The sequence below is a fragment of the Pseudorca crassidens genome, chromosome 6 (assembly GCF_039906515.1).
Source record: "Pseudorca crassidens isolate mPseCra1 chromosome 6, mPseCra1.hap1, whole genome shotgun sequence".
NCBI lineage: Eukaryota > Metazoa > Chordata > Mammalia > Artiodactyla > Delphinidae > Pseudorca > Pseudorca crassidens.
The window spans coordinates 51,512,336-51,527,453 of record NC_090301.1 but is presented as its reverse complement, the minus strand read 5'-3'; the positions used below and the strand labels follow the sequence as shown (position 1 = coordinate 51,527,453).

At 40.8% G+C, this 15,118-nt stretch overlaps 1 protein-coding gene across 1 annotated transcript in view; it reads right to left on the bottom strand.

Annotated features, from left to right (window-relative positions):
* Positions 1-2,090, bottom strand: part of CERKL (ceramide kinase like) — a 155,264-nt gene extending 153,174 nt beyond the window's left edge. Inside the window, exon 1 of the mRNA XM_067741332.1 lies at positions 1,785-2,090. Coding sequence (XP_067597433.1) covers positions 1,785-2,022 — 238 coding nt within the window. The 5' untranslated portion in view covers positions 2,023-2,090. The remainder of the gene's footprint in view (positions 1-1,784) is intronic.
* Positions 2,091-15,118: the final 13,028 nt, after the last annotated feature.

Here is a 15,118-nt window from a genome sequence, read left to right as displayed (position 1 = left end):
CCTTTCCTGGGACAGCCAGGCACCGGCCAAGGAGCAACAGACATGGTCTCCTCCACTACATCCTCCCACACCACGTCCTCCCAAGTATGGCAACCTTAAGGTAGTTTTTCTGCCATTTTCTGGACCAATTTCATTTGTCTTTCACCACGCACATCTAAGCTAATTCCACATCAGAGAGTATTTCTCACATTTAAACATATCTCTCAATACCTCCTTTTCTTTTCCCACTCTTATTATTTTACTAAGTAAAACATCTCTTGGTTCCTCCTACAAATAGTAGTGCTTACTAAGGTGCTAGGCTTCTGGACCTCCAATTTTCAGGGCCCAAAGTGGTTTGCATACTAGGTGTTAGTTACAAAGAAAGGGTGGTATATCTAAATGAAGGAAAAGAAAACCAAAGTGTTTTAGGTAAAAATTACAGATCAACACTTGCCACCTTTAGAGTTATAACTGTCGGGATGTCTTTTTAAACTCTACAGCCAGGAATGCTAATTAAGACTATTTTCCCTCCATCACCACTCAGTATATAAAAGAGCATTTTTTGCCTTCATGCTATTATTTGACTTTTCGTGTACCGGTATTGCAACACTGATTTGAATACCTCTGGTTGCACAATGTCTCCTTTTATTCCTATAGTATTTCAGCTTCATTGTAGGTTAAATCGACTCTTGTAGGCCAATTTAAACTCTAATGGTAAACTTCTATGTCCCCAAATTCGAACAGACTTAAAAACTAAACAGAATAACTCTATGTCCATATCCCTAGCTTTTAACTCAAAGGTTCTAGAAAATACTCCACAGCTTGGTTTTCAACACACCTGAAAACATTTTTAATTAAAGTCAAAGGCAGTTTTAGTTAAGTGGGTCAGCAGGACACCTGCAGCAGAAGCAGAATTCCCACTCAGAACCAGCACTGGGTCCCTGACTAGTCTGTTTTGTTCGATTTTTGTACAGGAAACTGTAAAACAGTGACATTTTTCTATTATTTGAGGTAAACAGCGCATTGTGTCTTGTTTTCCAACAGGGGAAGGCATTTTTTAAAATTTCATAAGTTAGCATTTAGAGGGGACGTGTACCACATCCCAAGGTTTTCCCCTAAATCATCTCTAAGACTTGAAATAGTTCTATTGTACAGAATTATAACACTTTCTAAATAAAGGTTTAGGTCAAAAGGCAAATGCACGTAAACAACAAGATGATTCTAAAGTCAATATTGAACACCAAAAGTTTCTAGACTGACCTTTAGACTTGATTCTAGACAATGGCAAGGAATGTGAGGGATAGAAAAGTCCAGAGAGACCAAAAGTTGGGGTGAAACTTTCAGAAGTCAACAAAATGAGAGCTGGATTTGAAACCCACGTGTAGGTATACTCGGTAAAATGCTTATACTTTCAGCGTTACCGTCAGAAGTTGACGGAGTAAAACTTCAACTTGGAGGGAGAGGAGCAGGTGACCTTCCTGCATCTGGAAAACACCTCCCCTTGCGGGGCTCAATTCTTTCTTTGGCGTCACAGAGCAGAAGCAGAGTGTGACGCAGATCCTCGGATGGCACCCCAGGCGGAAAGCCAGCTGGGAGGGGACAGGCAGCGGGAGGCCCCTGGGGGCGGCGCGGGTTCTCGCCCCCTGGCGGGAGGGAGGAGGCGGCGGCTTCTGGACGCGGTAGCCCGCTGTGGCAGAGGCGGAGCTTGCGGAGGGACTGCGCCGGGAGGAGGGTGTGGGGCCGGGAGAGCGAGGAGGCGCCGCGGGGGGCGAAGATGCCGGGACCTTCTAATTGGGACCACTCACCTGTGGGGCGCTCGGGCTGGATGGGCTGCCACCTCAGGGCCCGCTCGCTCAGCACCACGTCGCAGCTGTCCCTCCGGATCTCGAAGATGCCCCGGAGCAGAATCAGCTCGGCAGCCGACTCTGGCTGCTGCCCTGACGCCCACAGCACCGAGGGCACGGCGTCCGCCGCCGGGGGCGCCTCCTCCTCCCGGCAGCCCTCCAGGGCGCTCACCCTGCCGCCGCGCCTCCCCCGGGGCATGGCGGAGCTACCGGCTGGGCCCGAGCCAGGGGTCCGGGGAGGCCTTTGGGGGAGGAGGTGGAGCCCGCGGCAGCCGCGGCTCTGGCTGCGTCCGGCGCTGCCACAGCAACCGCGCGCTGGGCAGAGACCCAGGAGGGAGGCGGGGCGGGGCGCGCAGGCGGAGCCGCCCTGACCTAGTCCGCACCTTGGCCCGCCAGCCTCCTGCCTCTGCCACTTACTACAAAAAGACCGCAGTCCAGGAAGAGGAATAAGTGGCTCTCTCCACCTAGTCCCTACAGTTGCTTGAGATTTTGCGCACTGCGTTACCCGCCAAAATATAGGCCAGCGCTTCTCAAACACTGACTTGCATACTCACCCCCTGGGCATCTTGTTGAAATGCAGATTCTTATTGAACAAGTCTGGGATGAGGCCCCCGACACTGTTTCTAGGAAGCTCCCAGGTAACGCCGCTGATCCTCAGAACGCACTTTGATTTGCAAGGGTATAACCCTCTGTTTTTCCACCTTCTTCCCAGCGGGCTTTCCTGGAGCGCAGAGGTCGTGCTTTATAACCTTGCTTGCATGCCCCCACAGTTAGCTGAACTATATGCAGCTGGTAATAGAGAACTCAGTTCCCAAAAGCCCTGAGAGGACGCCAAAGACAAGTCCCTGGTTTACATAGACAAATTTTCGTTCTGACAAATTTAATGTTAAAGGAAGGTGCCTCCATGCTGTAAGTATTAAGGGTCCTACTTCTCCCCAGGATGCTCCTCTGCAGTCTTGTCTCTGCCTGGATCTGACTTTCCCTGGAGAGAGATCACAAGACGCAGGGCTTGTTCTCCTGAAGGCTAATGCAGCGTTACCTGGAAATGGAGAGAGCCCCGGCCGGGGCGGGCGTGGGAGGGTGGGGGCGGTCAATCCTTCACTTTCTCGCGATAACTGAGATTCATGAAATTAGTTGTTAATTTGGAAAGCACAGAGTCTGGAGGCCAATGGTTCTCAATCACATTAGAGTTACCTGGGGAGTTTGCTTATAATCCAGATGCCCAGGCTACACTCAAAGACAATGAAATTGGAATCTCTGGGGGATGGGACCAGACTTCAGGAGTTTTTAAAGCTCTCCAGGTGACTGCAATGTTCAGCCAGAGCTGAGTGCCTCCGCTTTAAGCAGTGTATTAACAGGGAGCTGACAACTTGTGAACGTGAGCTCTCTGGAGGAGGAGCCAGAGTGGGAAGTAAATCAGCAGGCTTATTTTTTATATACACAAGGCCAGAATAATTGTATTGAGAAAAAGTTAGGGAGAGGAAATTAAGTTCATAGAGTTGTGAATCTAGTTCCACTATGCTAGTGCCTAACCAGTAACTTCTGATAGGCAGCCACTTCTCTTTCTGTCCTCACCCCTCGTCACACTGCAAAGTCAGACAGAAGAGCTAATGGTAGCAGGAGCATCTCAAGGGTCTCTGCTCAAACTTAGATTTCAAAAAACCGAGGATGGAGACCACAGACCTAGCCAAATCCCTTTCAGACACAAAGTGCCTGTGTGCCAGTTAAGCTAGGACTCTTACTGTTTAATGCGCTGAAAACAAATACCCAAGCTTCCAGGTGACGTGGGGAAGAGCCTCAGTGTGATCTGATTGCAGCCAGCTGTTTCTTGGAGCAGAAGTGCAGCTGCTGTTAAACCTCACGCAGGCTTCAGGTGGCTCAGCTCAGCGGTCATTAGTGGGGAGGGCTGGTGCCCTCCGCAGAATGAGTTGCAGTTCTGGAGTCAGCATCTTGTATTCACAGCTGTCAGGCAATCAACACAATAAGAGCTCGTTGGCATTTTAAAAGCTCACTGAAAGCCAGGGCCGATAGGCCAAGACAGTGGCTACTTCTTAGGACATTTGCAAGGGGCAAGTTGCCATTTTTCAAGCTTCAGTCAAGCCAGACAGCCAAAAACATTGGCTTTGGTTTTCTTGAGGATGAAAGTACTGGCTATGTTCCATTCTTTCCCTTTGATGAGCTGTTCTCTTCTAGGATTCTAAAGGTTGCAGTGCCCTGGAGCTCTATCCACAGGATCCATCTACACGAGCATCAGTGCCATGGCTTTACGTACTATTCAGGGCTCCTCCAGTGATGTCATCAGCCCCAATCAGTCCCCTGAACTTCAGGCACTATGTCCAACTGCCCACCTGACATTGCTAGTTGGCTGTCCAACAATCATCTGAAACGTAGCATCTAAAACCAAACTCAGGATTTTCTATCACAAACCTGTTCCTCCCAGAATGTTGCAAATCTCAGCAAATAGTGTCATCAAAATCCTTGACATCATCCTCATTTCCTTTCTCTGTGATGAGAAAAAAGAAAAATTCATGACATATTTAATGTCTGCATGTCAATCTGTATTTTGGGTGAAGTGAGCTTTAGTTGCATCCATCTCTCAGTCATTTCTGATGCTAAATAAGCACATTGTCAAGGGGTCTGCTTCCCTCTCATGCTGAATGGAGATTTTGTCAGAATGTTCCTGCAACTCGGGCTCCTACTGCCTAAAAGGTAGAGGGCCATATATCCCTACAAGAATTACAGAGAAGCGAGAAAAAATTGTAGAATCCCACCAAGTCAGAATATTACATCTTCTTCATATGCCAGTTTTTTGCACTCACATGGAAACTCTGTTTAAAATGAATTGCTCAGCTACGTTTTAGGACACATCTCAAGTGCTTATGGGATGACAATGACCATGTAATCTCTAGCTTCTCAATAAACAATAACAATAAGTAACAGAGGAGAGAAGAATAGGCACTTCTTTCCTTTCCCTCAAGTTTTTAAAGCCCCATTTACAGGTAGGTACTATATTCATAAACTTGGAGCAATTTGAAATGTATTTCAACCAAATAGAGAGCTTGAAACATTCTCACAGTATCTGCTAGCAACACTGTAGTGCAGAATCTTAAGTTAGGTATAACCAGATACACAAATAAAACAGACAATTTAAATCAGAAACATATTCTCATTTTCTAGAGCTCACACTATTATAACTCTGAAAAAGGCATTATACTGAGGAGGCAACATCTCTTCCCACTGTTGAAAACAGCCCACTGCTTTCAGACCTCTTACCCATAGGCACCAGAGAGTTTGGCACTGGGTTCAGTCTTTGATTATTACATCATTTTCTGTCACCATTTTGGGCATGTCAGTGTCCTAGTCCCAAATTTCCATGACAGCCTCATCCCAACAATCTATGGTGTCCTCTGTTGCAGGCTCCCATTCTTAGGACATCCTCTGGACCTTGTGGAACCTCTTGAATGCTTAAACTCAAAAAGCACTCTTTCAGAACACAGACTTTCGCTCTTTTCAAACTTGGATATGCTTAAGAATCTTTAGTTTGTTTTAAATGTAAATTCCCAGTGTTTACCCCCCACTGATGCTCTGCGACTTTGAATCTGTACCTGAACTAATCCTAGAAACATGTGTTTTAAACAGGTACAACAGGTGATTCTGTATGTTTTTTGTTTTTGGGGTTTTTTTGCGGTACGCGGGCCTCTCACCATTGGGGCCTCTCCCGTTGCGGAGCACAGGCCCCGGACGCGCAGGCTCAGCAGCCATGGCTCACGGGCCCAGCCGCTCCACGGCATGCGGGATCCTCCGGGACCGGGGCACGAGCCCGCGTCCCCTGCATTGTCAGGCAGACTCTCAACCACTGCGCCCAGGGAAGCCCGATTCTGTATGTTTTTGACAACACACACACCACTTTGACAATCAGTGAGCAGATCCTTCCTCTTTGTCCTGCTCTTGACCCCTGCCGTTTTACCACAAGGCTTGTCCATTTGTCTATCATTTACAAGTAATGGAATATCCAGCTAAAAGTGTTTCAAAATACGATTTTACTTCTCATGTAAACAGAGCTCTGGAGTCAGGCTGTTCTGGGTTGGCCTTTACGAAATTGAGGGCTTTTTAACAAATGGGACCTAAGCGAACTTATAAACTTTTGCACAGAAAAGGAAACCATAAACAAAACAAAAGGACAACCCACAGAATGGGAGAAAATATTTGTAAACAACGCAGTGGATAAGGGCTTAATCTCCAAAATATACAAACAGCTCATACAGCTCAATATCAAAAAAAACAAATAATCCAATCAAAAAATGGGCAGAAGACCTAAATAGACATTTCTCCGAAGAAGACATTCAGATGGCTACAGGCACATGAAAAGATGTTCAACATAGCTAATTATTAGAGAAATGCAAATCAAAACTACAATGAGCTATCTATCACCTCACACCAGTCAGAATGGCCATCATCAACAAGTCTACAGATAATAAATACTAGAAGCGGTGTGGAGAAAAGGGAACCTTCCTACACTGTTGGTGGGAATGTAACTTGGTGCAGCCACTATGGAAAACAGTATGGAGGTTCCTTAAAAAACTAAAAATAAGAGTTGCCATAGATTCCCACAATCCCACTCCTGGGCATATATCCAGAAAAGACAAAAACTCTAATTCGAAAAGATACATGCACCCCAACATTCATAGTGGCACTATTTACAATAGCCAAGACATGGAAGCAACCTAAATGTCCATGGATAGATGAATGGATAAAGAAGATGTGGCATATATATACAATGGAATATTAGCCATAAAAAAAATGAAATAACGCCATTTGCAGCAATATGGGTGGACCTAGAGATTACCATACTAGTGAAGTAAGTCAGACAGAGAAAGACAAATATGATACCACTTATATGTGGAATCTAAAAAAATAATACAAACAAACTTATTTACAAAACAGAAACAGACTCACAGACATAGAAAACAAACTTATGGTTACCAAAGAGGAAAGGGGGTGGGGAGGGATAAATTAGGAGTATGGGATTAACAGATGTACACTACTATATATAAAATAGATAAATAACCAAGATTTACTGTATAGTACAGGGAACTATATTCAATATCTTGTAATAACCTATCATGGAAAAGAATCTGAAAAGGCTTACTTTGCTGTACACCTGAAACTAACACAGTATTATAAATTGTTTTTTTAAATTGAAACTATATTTCAATTTTTTAAAAAAACAAAAAAGAAATCAGGGGCTTTTCAACTTTCTATTTTGCTATCCCCAGTTAACAACAGGGACCCCACAGGTGGCTCCCAGACGGCTGCATGATCCTTAATCATATATCATCTCCCCAAAATGTCCAAAAGCAAGTACAGAAGTGGCAAGGGCAGTTTCTATCTGTGCACTTCTATTTCTATCAGGGAAGAACATGTTTTCCAAAATTCCACCCAACAGATTTCCTCTCAGGTCCCATTGACTAGAATCGGGCAATATGCCTGTGCTCTAGCTTCCAGGGAGCCTCAGAACAGTGTTTTCAGCCTGGAAGAAGTTGTGGATGACTATTGGTTAGGCAACTAACAGTGTCATATCTTCTCTTTCTTCCGGGCTATATCATTTATGCCTAACAAGACACACACCGCCAACTTACTGACTTAAAGCAATGATTATTTTTTCTTGTGATTCTGTGAGTTGGCTGAGCTCAGCTGGGTAGGTTTTCTCCTCCATGGAGTATCAACTGGATGCACCTGCATTTAGCTGGAAGCTCAGCTGGGGCTGAAACACCCAAGATGGCTTCAGTCACCTGTCTGACATCTCAGCTGAGATGGCTGTAATGGCTGGAGCCTAGCCGGGCCTATCTCTTTACATTTGGCTTCTCATTATTTGATTGTGTTGTGGGTCTTTTAAAGCCTAGACCTGGAACTGACATAGCATCACTTTTGCCACTTGCTATCAGTCAAAGCCAGTCACAGAGAGAAAGGGAAATAGAGTACGCCACTGGTGGGAGGAGCAGCAGTCACATTAAAAAGGGTATATATATGGGGGCAGAAGCCACTTAGCTCATAGCCCAACATAGTCCTTCCTCTGGCCACAGTGGTTAACATCCCTCCCGTATATAAAATACACTCACTCTCCTTCAAGACTGCTCAAAATCTCACCTTATTACAAAATCAAAGTCCAGGATCTCATATATGAGGTTCTTTGGGTGTGCTTCTCTTATTCTAGGAAACTGTGAACTAAAAATGTGTTATCTTCCCACGCACATCAACATACAATGATGAGACAGGCAGAGGATAACCACAATAAGATGCTCAAAAAGTGGGAGGGGGGGGACCAGAAAACACATCACAGTCACTGGTCCATAGCAATTCTGAAATCCAAGCAGATATGTGTTACCAGTTCCCCATACTCTGAGAAAGAGAATGTTCCTTATCTTTCATCCAGTTCTGCTCCTTAGGATTGATCCCCTAATTAATTGTTCTCAGCAGCCCTTAGCTCCAGCCTCTGGGCTTTTGGTTCTGCCCTCCATACCATCTTTCTTTTCAGTAAGAAATGGGTCTGTGATGGCAGCTGAGTAGTTTTTCAGCCTTTTTCTATCCATAAAAATTTGGAGGTCCAGAGGCATAATTTGGACTGTTTCTGTCTCTTTTAGTCTAAGTGGATATAACTCCTTTAGTTATACTTTGCCACAAAGTATTTCTTTTACACAAAGAAAACTTTGTGAACTTTATGTATTGATAGTTCATATATATATAAAATCACATTAGGCCATATCATACAAAAGCCATTCCCACAAATCTCTTCAAGATTGGCCCCTCTGTATTTTGGACTCCAAGTCAGGATATTAGGGTATAATGTTCCTAATGTTCTTAGAAGTACTTTTGTCCAGGTAAATTGTGTGTTCTAACTACATCCTTGATTAGGGCTTGACCTAAGAGCATGTTTAACTGGAAGCAGCCTACATTTCATCTTTGCTTTGAGGCCATTTTTCGCTTTGGAATTTTTTTTTGCCAGAGTATCTGTCCTGGGCCATCTTTAGTTCCTCTAAATTATGCTGGCTTATTACTCCTTAAAACCCTAAAAGAAGCCAATCATCACTTACGATATTCTGCCAAAAATCTCCTTAGCCAGCTTCACAAATTCATTCGGTGCTTTCTATCTAACAAGCCATCGCAAGATTGTTGGGGCCATCTTTGTGCATCTACCAGGTGGATTCACTCTTTGCTTCCTGGGCCCCGTGGTGCACCACTTCAACTTCTCTCTTAACAGCACATCCACTTCGTTTATCCAAATGCCATAAAAACCTGCAACTATCTTCTGTTTCCACTCTGAAGTGTGGGCTGTTGAGAGATTTCCACTGAAGCATGTGGGTTAAGGCTACTAAAAACTACTACAGTATTACAGTCTCCAAACTTTGCTTAGCTCTGAGCCCTGCTATGCTACTATGGATTAGTCTTGATGGAACTTATTCTCCTTATTCCTGGAGAGGCTATTTTAAACCTTCAGTTTTCTCATTCAACTCCCTCTCACTTAGCATGTCATCATGCCTCCATCTTCACATGAAAGAACCTGGTAAGAATAAACTCCCACTACTTTCTAATCCTTACTCCTGAAATTCTCTTTCTCTACCCTGACTCCTATCACTAGAAAGAAGTATCTCTCCTGTCCAAAGGAATTGCCTGTGTTCCAGATCTTCTACCTTCCACTCTGCTCAACAAATTCCTCTATCAAACACACCCATATCTCACATCTTATTAAATTTCATCTTCACTATATACACAGTTTTCTCCATATTTCTGTATAAAAAAGACCAAGCAACAACAAAATCACAGTCTCTTTTGTATCAGGTGATTCTCCTTATGTGACAGAAAACCCAACTCAAACTGGCTTAAAAAAATGAAACCTGATTAGAGAGGTGGGGTAGCTTATGAAGAGAATAATACAAATAACACAGTGCAAGAACCAGTTCCTCTCCCCTTCCCCACTCTGCCTTCTATAGTGTATCACTCTCTGCTTGACATGTATCCTTCTACTCCACTCTCCTCTCTTCCCAATAGCCAAATGGCTGCCACATTCCAGACCTCTAATCCACATACCATGTTTGTCAGAAGAGGAGCCCATATCTCTGTTGCTACGTCCCACATAAACCAGGGAAGTCTCTCGTTTCCAGTCACAGTAAACTCTTCTTGCATGTCATTTTATCTTAATAAGGTAACATCTTTATCAGTCAGCAGAGACAGAGTTATGATGTGGTTTGATAAAACTCGGTGACTTAAAACAATAAAAGTTTATTTCTTACTGATGTCCACATGAGTAACGGTAAGCAGGAAACTAAAACGAGAATAAGCATAAGAAACACAAGTACCAACTGTTCAAAAACAAAAAGAAGAAAATTTAAAAACAAGATAGTGTCCCAAATCTATGTAAACTAAAACTTCTGATTAAATATCTTCAGAAGAAACAATCACAAACTGGTATTTTGAGCAGTCAAAACAGTCAAATAATGAGATGTATAGCCCTATATAACTCAGGTTGGCATCTTAGCCCCTGGGTTTTAGGTTCACAGAAAGAGTCCTGGCTCAAGGCCCTATATAACCTAGAAGAGACAGAGCTTTTAGAAGTCATGGTACTTACATTCACTTGGATCACAATCATTTTTTTAATTACGTAATTTTACACGTCATAAAATTGTGTGTTGAATGCATGTTTGTGAAACCAAGGAAAATGCTATGTTTGTTTTTTCGGAGGTCTATTTATTAGTATACATATTACGCCACATAGAGAATAAATATGGCATATTCACATGAAGAATTAATAACAGTCTATAGCCTATGCTTTTTATGAATTCTATAATAAGGCTTTTAAACAAAATCACCCTTAGTTTATCGGCTGTGTCTATTCACACTTCACTAAATCTGGATGTCAGTTTAAGTTAATTCACAAGAATAAAAACCAATAAAATTTTACATAATTCAGATGCCTATTAAATAGCTATAATTTGTCAGCTTGTTTAAATATCAAACCTGGTACTAACTAAAATATGCTAGCAGTTATATACAACATTATGTCACTAAAACTTCATGGTAATATTTTTATAAGATTTAAAATGAACACTTTTATATTTACGTGTATTTAACATATCTATTCATTTTCAACTTATGTATTAGTTTCCGAGGACCGCCATAACAAATCACAAACAGGGTGGCTTAAAACAACAGAAATGTATTGTTCACAGTTCTGGAGACCAGAAGTCCAAAATCAAGGTGTCTGCAGAGTTGGTTCCCTCTTGGGGTCTCAGAGGGAAAATCTGTTCTGTGCCTTTTTCATAGATTCTGGTGGTTGCTGGCAATTCTTACAGTCCCTTGGCATATAGACCTGTCACTCTAATCTCTGCATACATCTTTATTCTCCCCTTGTGTTGTCTGCACGTCTGCATGTTCTGTCCTCTCCTTATAAGGACAACTCTAATCCCGTATGACCTCATCTTAATTTACATCTTACATCTTAAGATATATTATTTGGACACTATTCCAGGTAGGATCACATTCTGAGGTTCTGACTGGACATGAGTTTTGGGGAGTGGGGGGAAGGCACTATTGAAGTCAGTACAGCATATATATATATTTTCCTTGAAAATACATTTTAAGTAAGATAAATGCGTTGTTAGTTAATTAAACAAAGATGAAATTTTGGGAAGCAAAATATCTTTACTTAACATTTTTTATATGCTAATCAGAGTCAAAAAACATTAAAATAGAGTTTCTTTACCCAAAAATCATATGTTGGGATTTAAAAATATCTAAATAAGTAGGCTTGCCCTGTGTTAACTAAGAAATCCTTTCAGAAAAAAAATTTAATAAATATCCCTACTTAGATTCTAGTTATAATTTACATGCATTTCTTACTACTGTTCATTGTATACTTAATCATTGGCTGAAATAAATATTATTCAGTTATCTAGCAATGACAAGTGAGATTATCACAAGTCTCCTTTTGAGAATTCTACTACTTTTTCTGCTCAGATCTTGGATAGGAACATTTCATGGCCACACACTTGCAACCCACCGCAGATTATAAATCTATAATTCCCTGCTATGAGTAGACAAGCACTGCAATCATTAGTGGCACTGGGGGTAAGGAATTAACAGTTCTCTTAATCATGGTCATATCCTTTCATGGACACCATAACTGACATCATTCAGAGAGAACATTAAAGAAATCTTATTGATGTGCTAAGTTTATACAATGAACATTTTGAAGTAGATATTATAGTTAGGTAATTCAGCAACATTTATCTCAACCAGTAACACATTCTGTATATAAATATGATAACTTTAAAGAACACTAGTTACTCTTCAGTTTTCAGTGATTTTACACTAAATCACCTTCCAAGAATATTGATTCTTCCAATGTTTCTATTCCCTAAACAGCTCTCCTAATAATTCATGTGTAGGGCCAAAGTGAATACCTGATGTCACTAAAAATAGTAACTCTATTTTCTTCTTTATTTGTGCTGTATTGACAAGGAAGATCATATTCCCTGTAAACTTACCACATTTCTATTCTATTTGATGTGTTGGAGGAAGATGACTTTAACAACTACTGTGACTATCAAGTACTCTCTTTCACATTGTGGATTTCTATTTCATTGCCATCATCTAGCTATATGTAGCCTATTTTTACCTTTTAATTTGTCAAATGCTACTCAAATTCTCAAACTTATTGCTGGAGTACGTAGTCATGATGGATTAGATTCTGATCTGCTGTAATCTCAACTCCTCAAGGATGATAAGGAAATTTGGTACAATTTTACATAACATAAACAATAAAACCAGAACTATTGCTGAAAGAATGATGAACAGAAAGGGAAAAGGTAGCATGCTCTGAGTTCTTAATGAGTGTAAAAAAAAATGGCATGGTCTGGAAAGAGCCTATAACATTTTAGTTCTTCTTTTATTCCAATTCCAAATTATATTTAATCAATTGATATCAATAAAAAGAAAAGATGACTGGTAACACATGATTACTGATGCTCAGGAGTGCGAGGAGGGGAGTTTGGTACCATGGTGTCACAGGAAATTAATTTCAACTGTTGCCTTTTTATAGAATTAATGCTTATAACATTCGCTGGGCTGAGAATCATTTGTGGCCCTCTCCATTCTCCATACTTGACTTGTAGCATAGTGGTTAAGGAACAGGCTTTGGTATCAGATTAGTGTGATTGGACTCCATTAGGATATCCATATTTATTGAGGACCTGTAGGTCTTCTAAGCACCAGAGAAACAGCAACAAACAAAATAGATAAGGTTCCTGTTCTTGTGAAGCCCACATTCTACTGAGGGAGGTAGATAATTTAAAAATAAACAAAACAAATAAATAAGCAAGATAACATTAGATAGATAAATGCTCTGAACAACAGGAGGGAACATATAATAATGATTTTGGTGAGGTTTAAGGTGGTTGCTACTTTAGATCGGAATCAGGAAAATCTTGAGGAAAGTTGCTTTTGAATTAGAACCTGAATAAAGAAAGGAAACCAATAATGAAGTATCTAGGTATCCCAGCTTCCTGAAGTTTCTCCATCTGTAAAATAAGGCACAGGGCTGCTTTGATGATAGAATGTGGGAATGAATGAAAAAAACTTAGCACTAACCTAATAAGTGTGTGAAGCCTTCCTTGTGGCTGTCTGTCCTTATGACATCAAAGCATAAAGCAGGGTTTGTTTTAATCTTGTTAACAGCAAAGAAGTTACCAAGTTACCTCAAGTATGTCAGGTTAAACTTATTCTCTCATCTCTAGATGTCATTTCACAATCCATCCCTCTGGATTAGTCCATACCTGGGGATCCATAAATATGGTTACTGTCACTATCCATCTACCTCTAAGTTAGCCGGGCAAATAGCACAATAATGTTTAGATGGCCAAATGCACATTTAATGCATCTTAAGATTTAGTCCAGGATTGACATAATACTCTGCATTTTAAGATATGTTAAGGTTAGCAATTTAAACACAAGTCCCCAGAGACTGTGGCCTTGCCTTGTTGATGCCACTAGTTTGGTTACACAGCTAATTCCATCAGAGCCGTTGAACCAAGTGTTAGTGTGTGTGAAGAGAGTCCATGAGTCAATTGGCAGCACAGAATTCTTCCTGACATAGGAAGGCAGATGATCTCAACTTCTGAGTGTATACAGTGCAGATTTCTAGTTGAATGGTTCTTGACAATAGTATCCTCTGTAACATAATGCCTGGCCAGGAGCCAGTGATTATGCCACCGTACAAATCACTGTGCATCTGACGCCAGAACGCCTCTGTGCGTGGTAACAACAAGAGTTCTCAGTCCTGGTGTTCCACAAGATGTTGCATTGGCTCTTTTATTCTTTATCAGACCCTGGAATTAAAGATTTTATTTAGGTGGTTTTCAGGAAATAAGTGATGGCAGTGGAAAAGGAAAAGAGAGGAGATTTTAGTGTCGTTTAAGAAATAGCTCTGCTATTATGCAATTCCCGTTAGGATGAAATCAGCCTATGTTTTGAAACCTAGTTTTATTAATTGTTTAATAGATATTTTCACTTTATATCTCTTATTTAATTATAGAAAAAAAACAGCTTGGTTCAAACTGTTAGCTAATGATCCACGTATCATTTTAGTAATTGCTAGCTTCTTTCAGAAATGCATTAATTTTGTAAGAATTATAGACTTTCAAATGTGAAAACAGAGATTTTTTAAGATCAATAAATTAGAACACTTATAATTCATTTCAAATGTTATTTTACTATAACATACTATAAACCTAAAGTTAGTAGAACACTCAAGATATTATAATCCTCTATTTTAATTTACATTTAATTGTCTTTTTTAGGATTAAAAGTAGATAGATCATACTGTATTTGTCATTGATGATGTAAATGAAATTTAAGTTATGCAGTGTTCTATTCAAAAGGAATTATGCACCAGTTAAAATATTTAAATATTTCATCTCCAACTATGAAATTGTCTACTGATTTTAAACACCAGGGTATTCTGGAGATAACTCATCAGAGCATTTTCACGTTAAATAAGTAGATCTAAACATCTTATTTGATAGCGATAGCAATTATTCAAGATGAGGGAACACACAGAACCCTAAATATTACTTGTAAGCGCAATATGAAACACTTAAAGAAATATTTTTCCCAATGAAGCTATAGTTGCTGATGTTTCTTCTTTTTGGTGGCGTTTCACTTAGTAAAACATTTTCTTTTCTTATTAGCTAGATATAGGCATTGGCCAACTATGAAAACTGTAAGAGTCTCTTGGCTAGCAA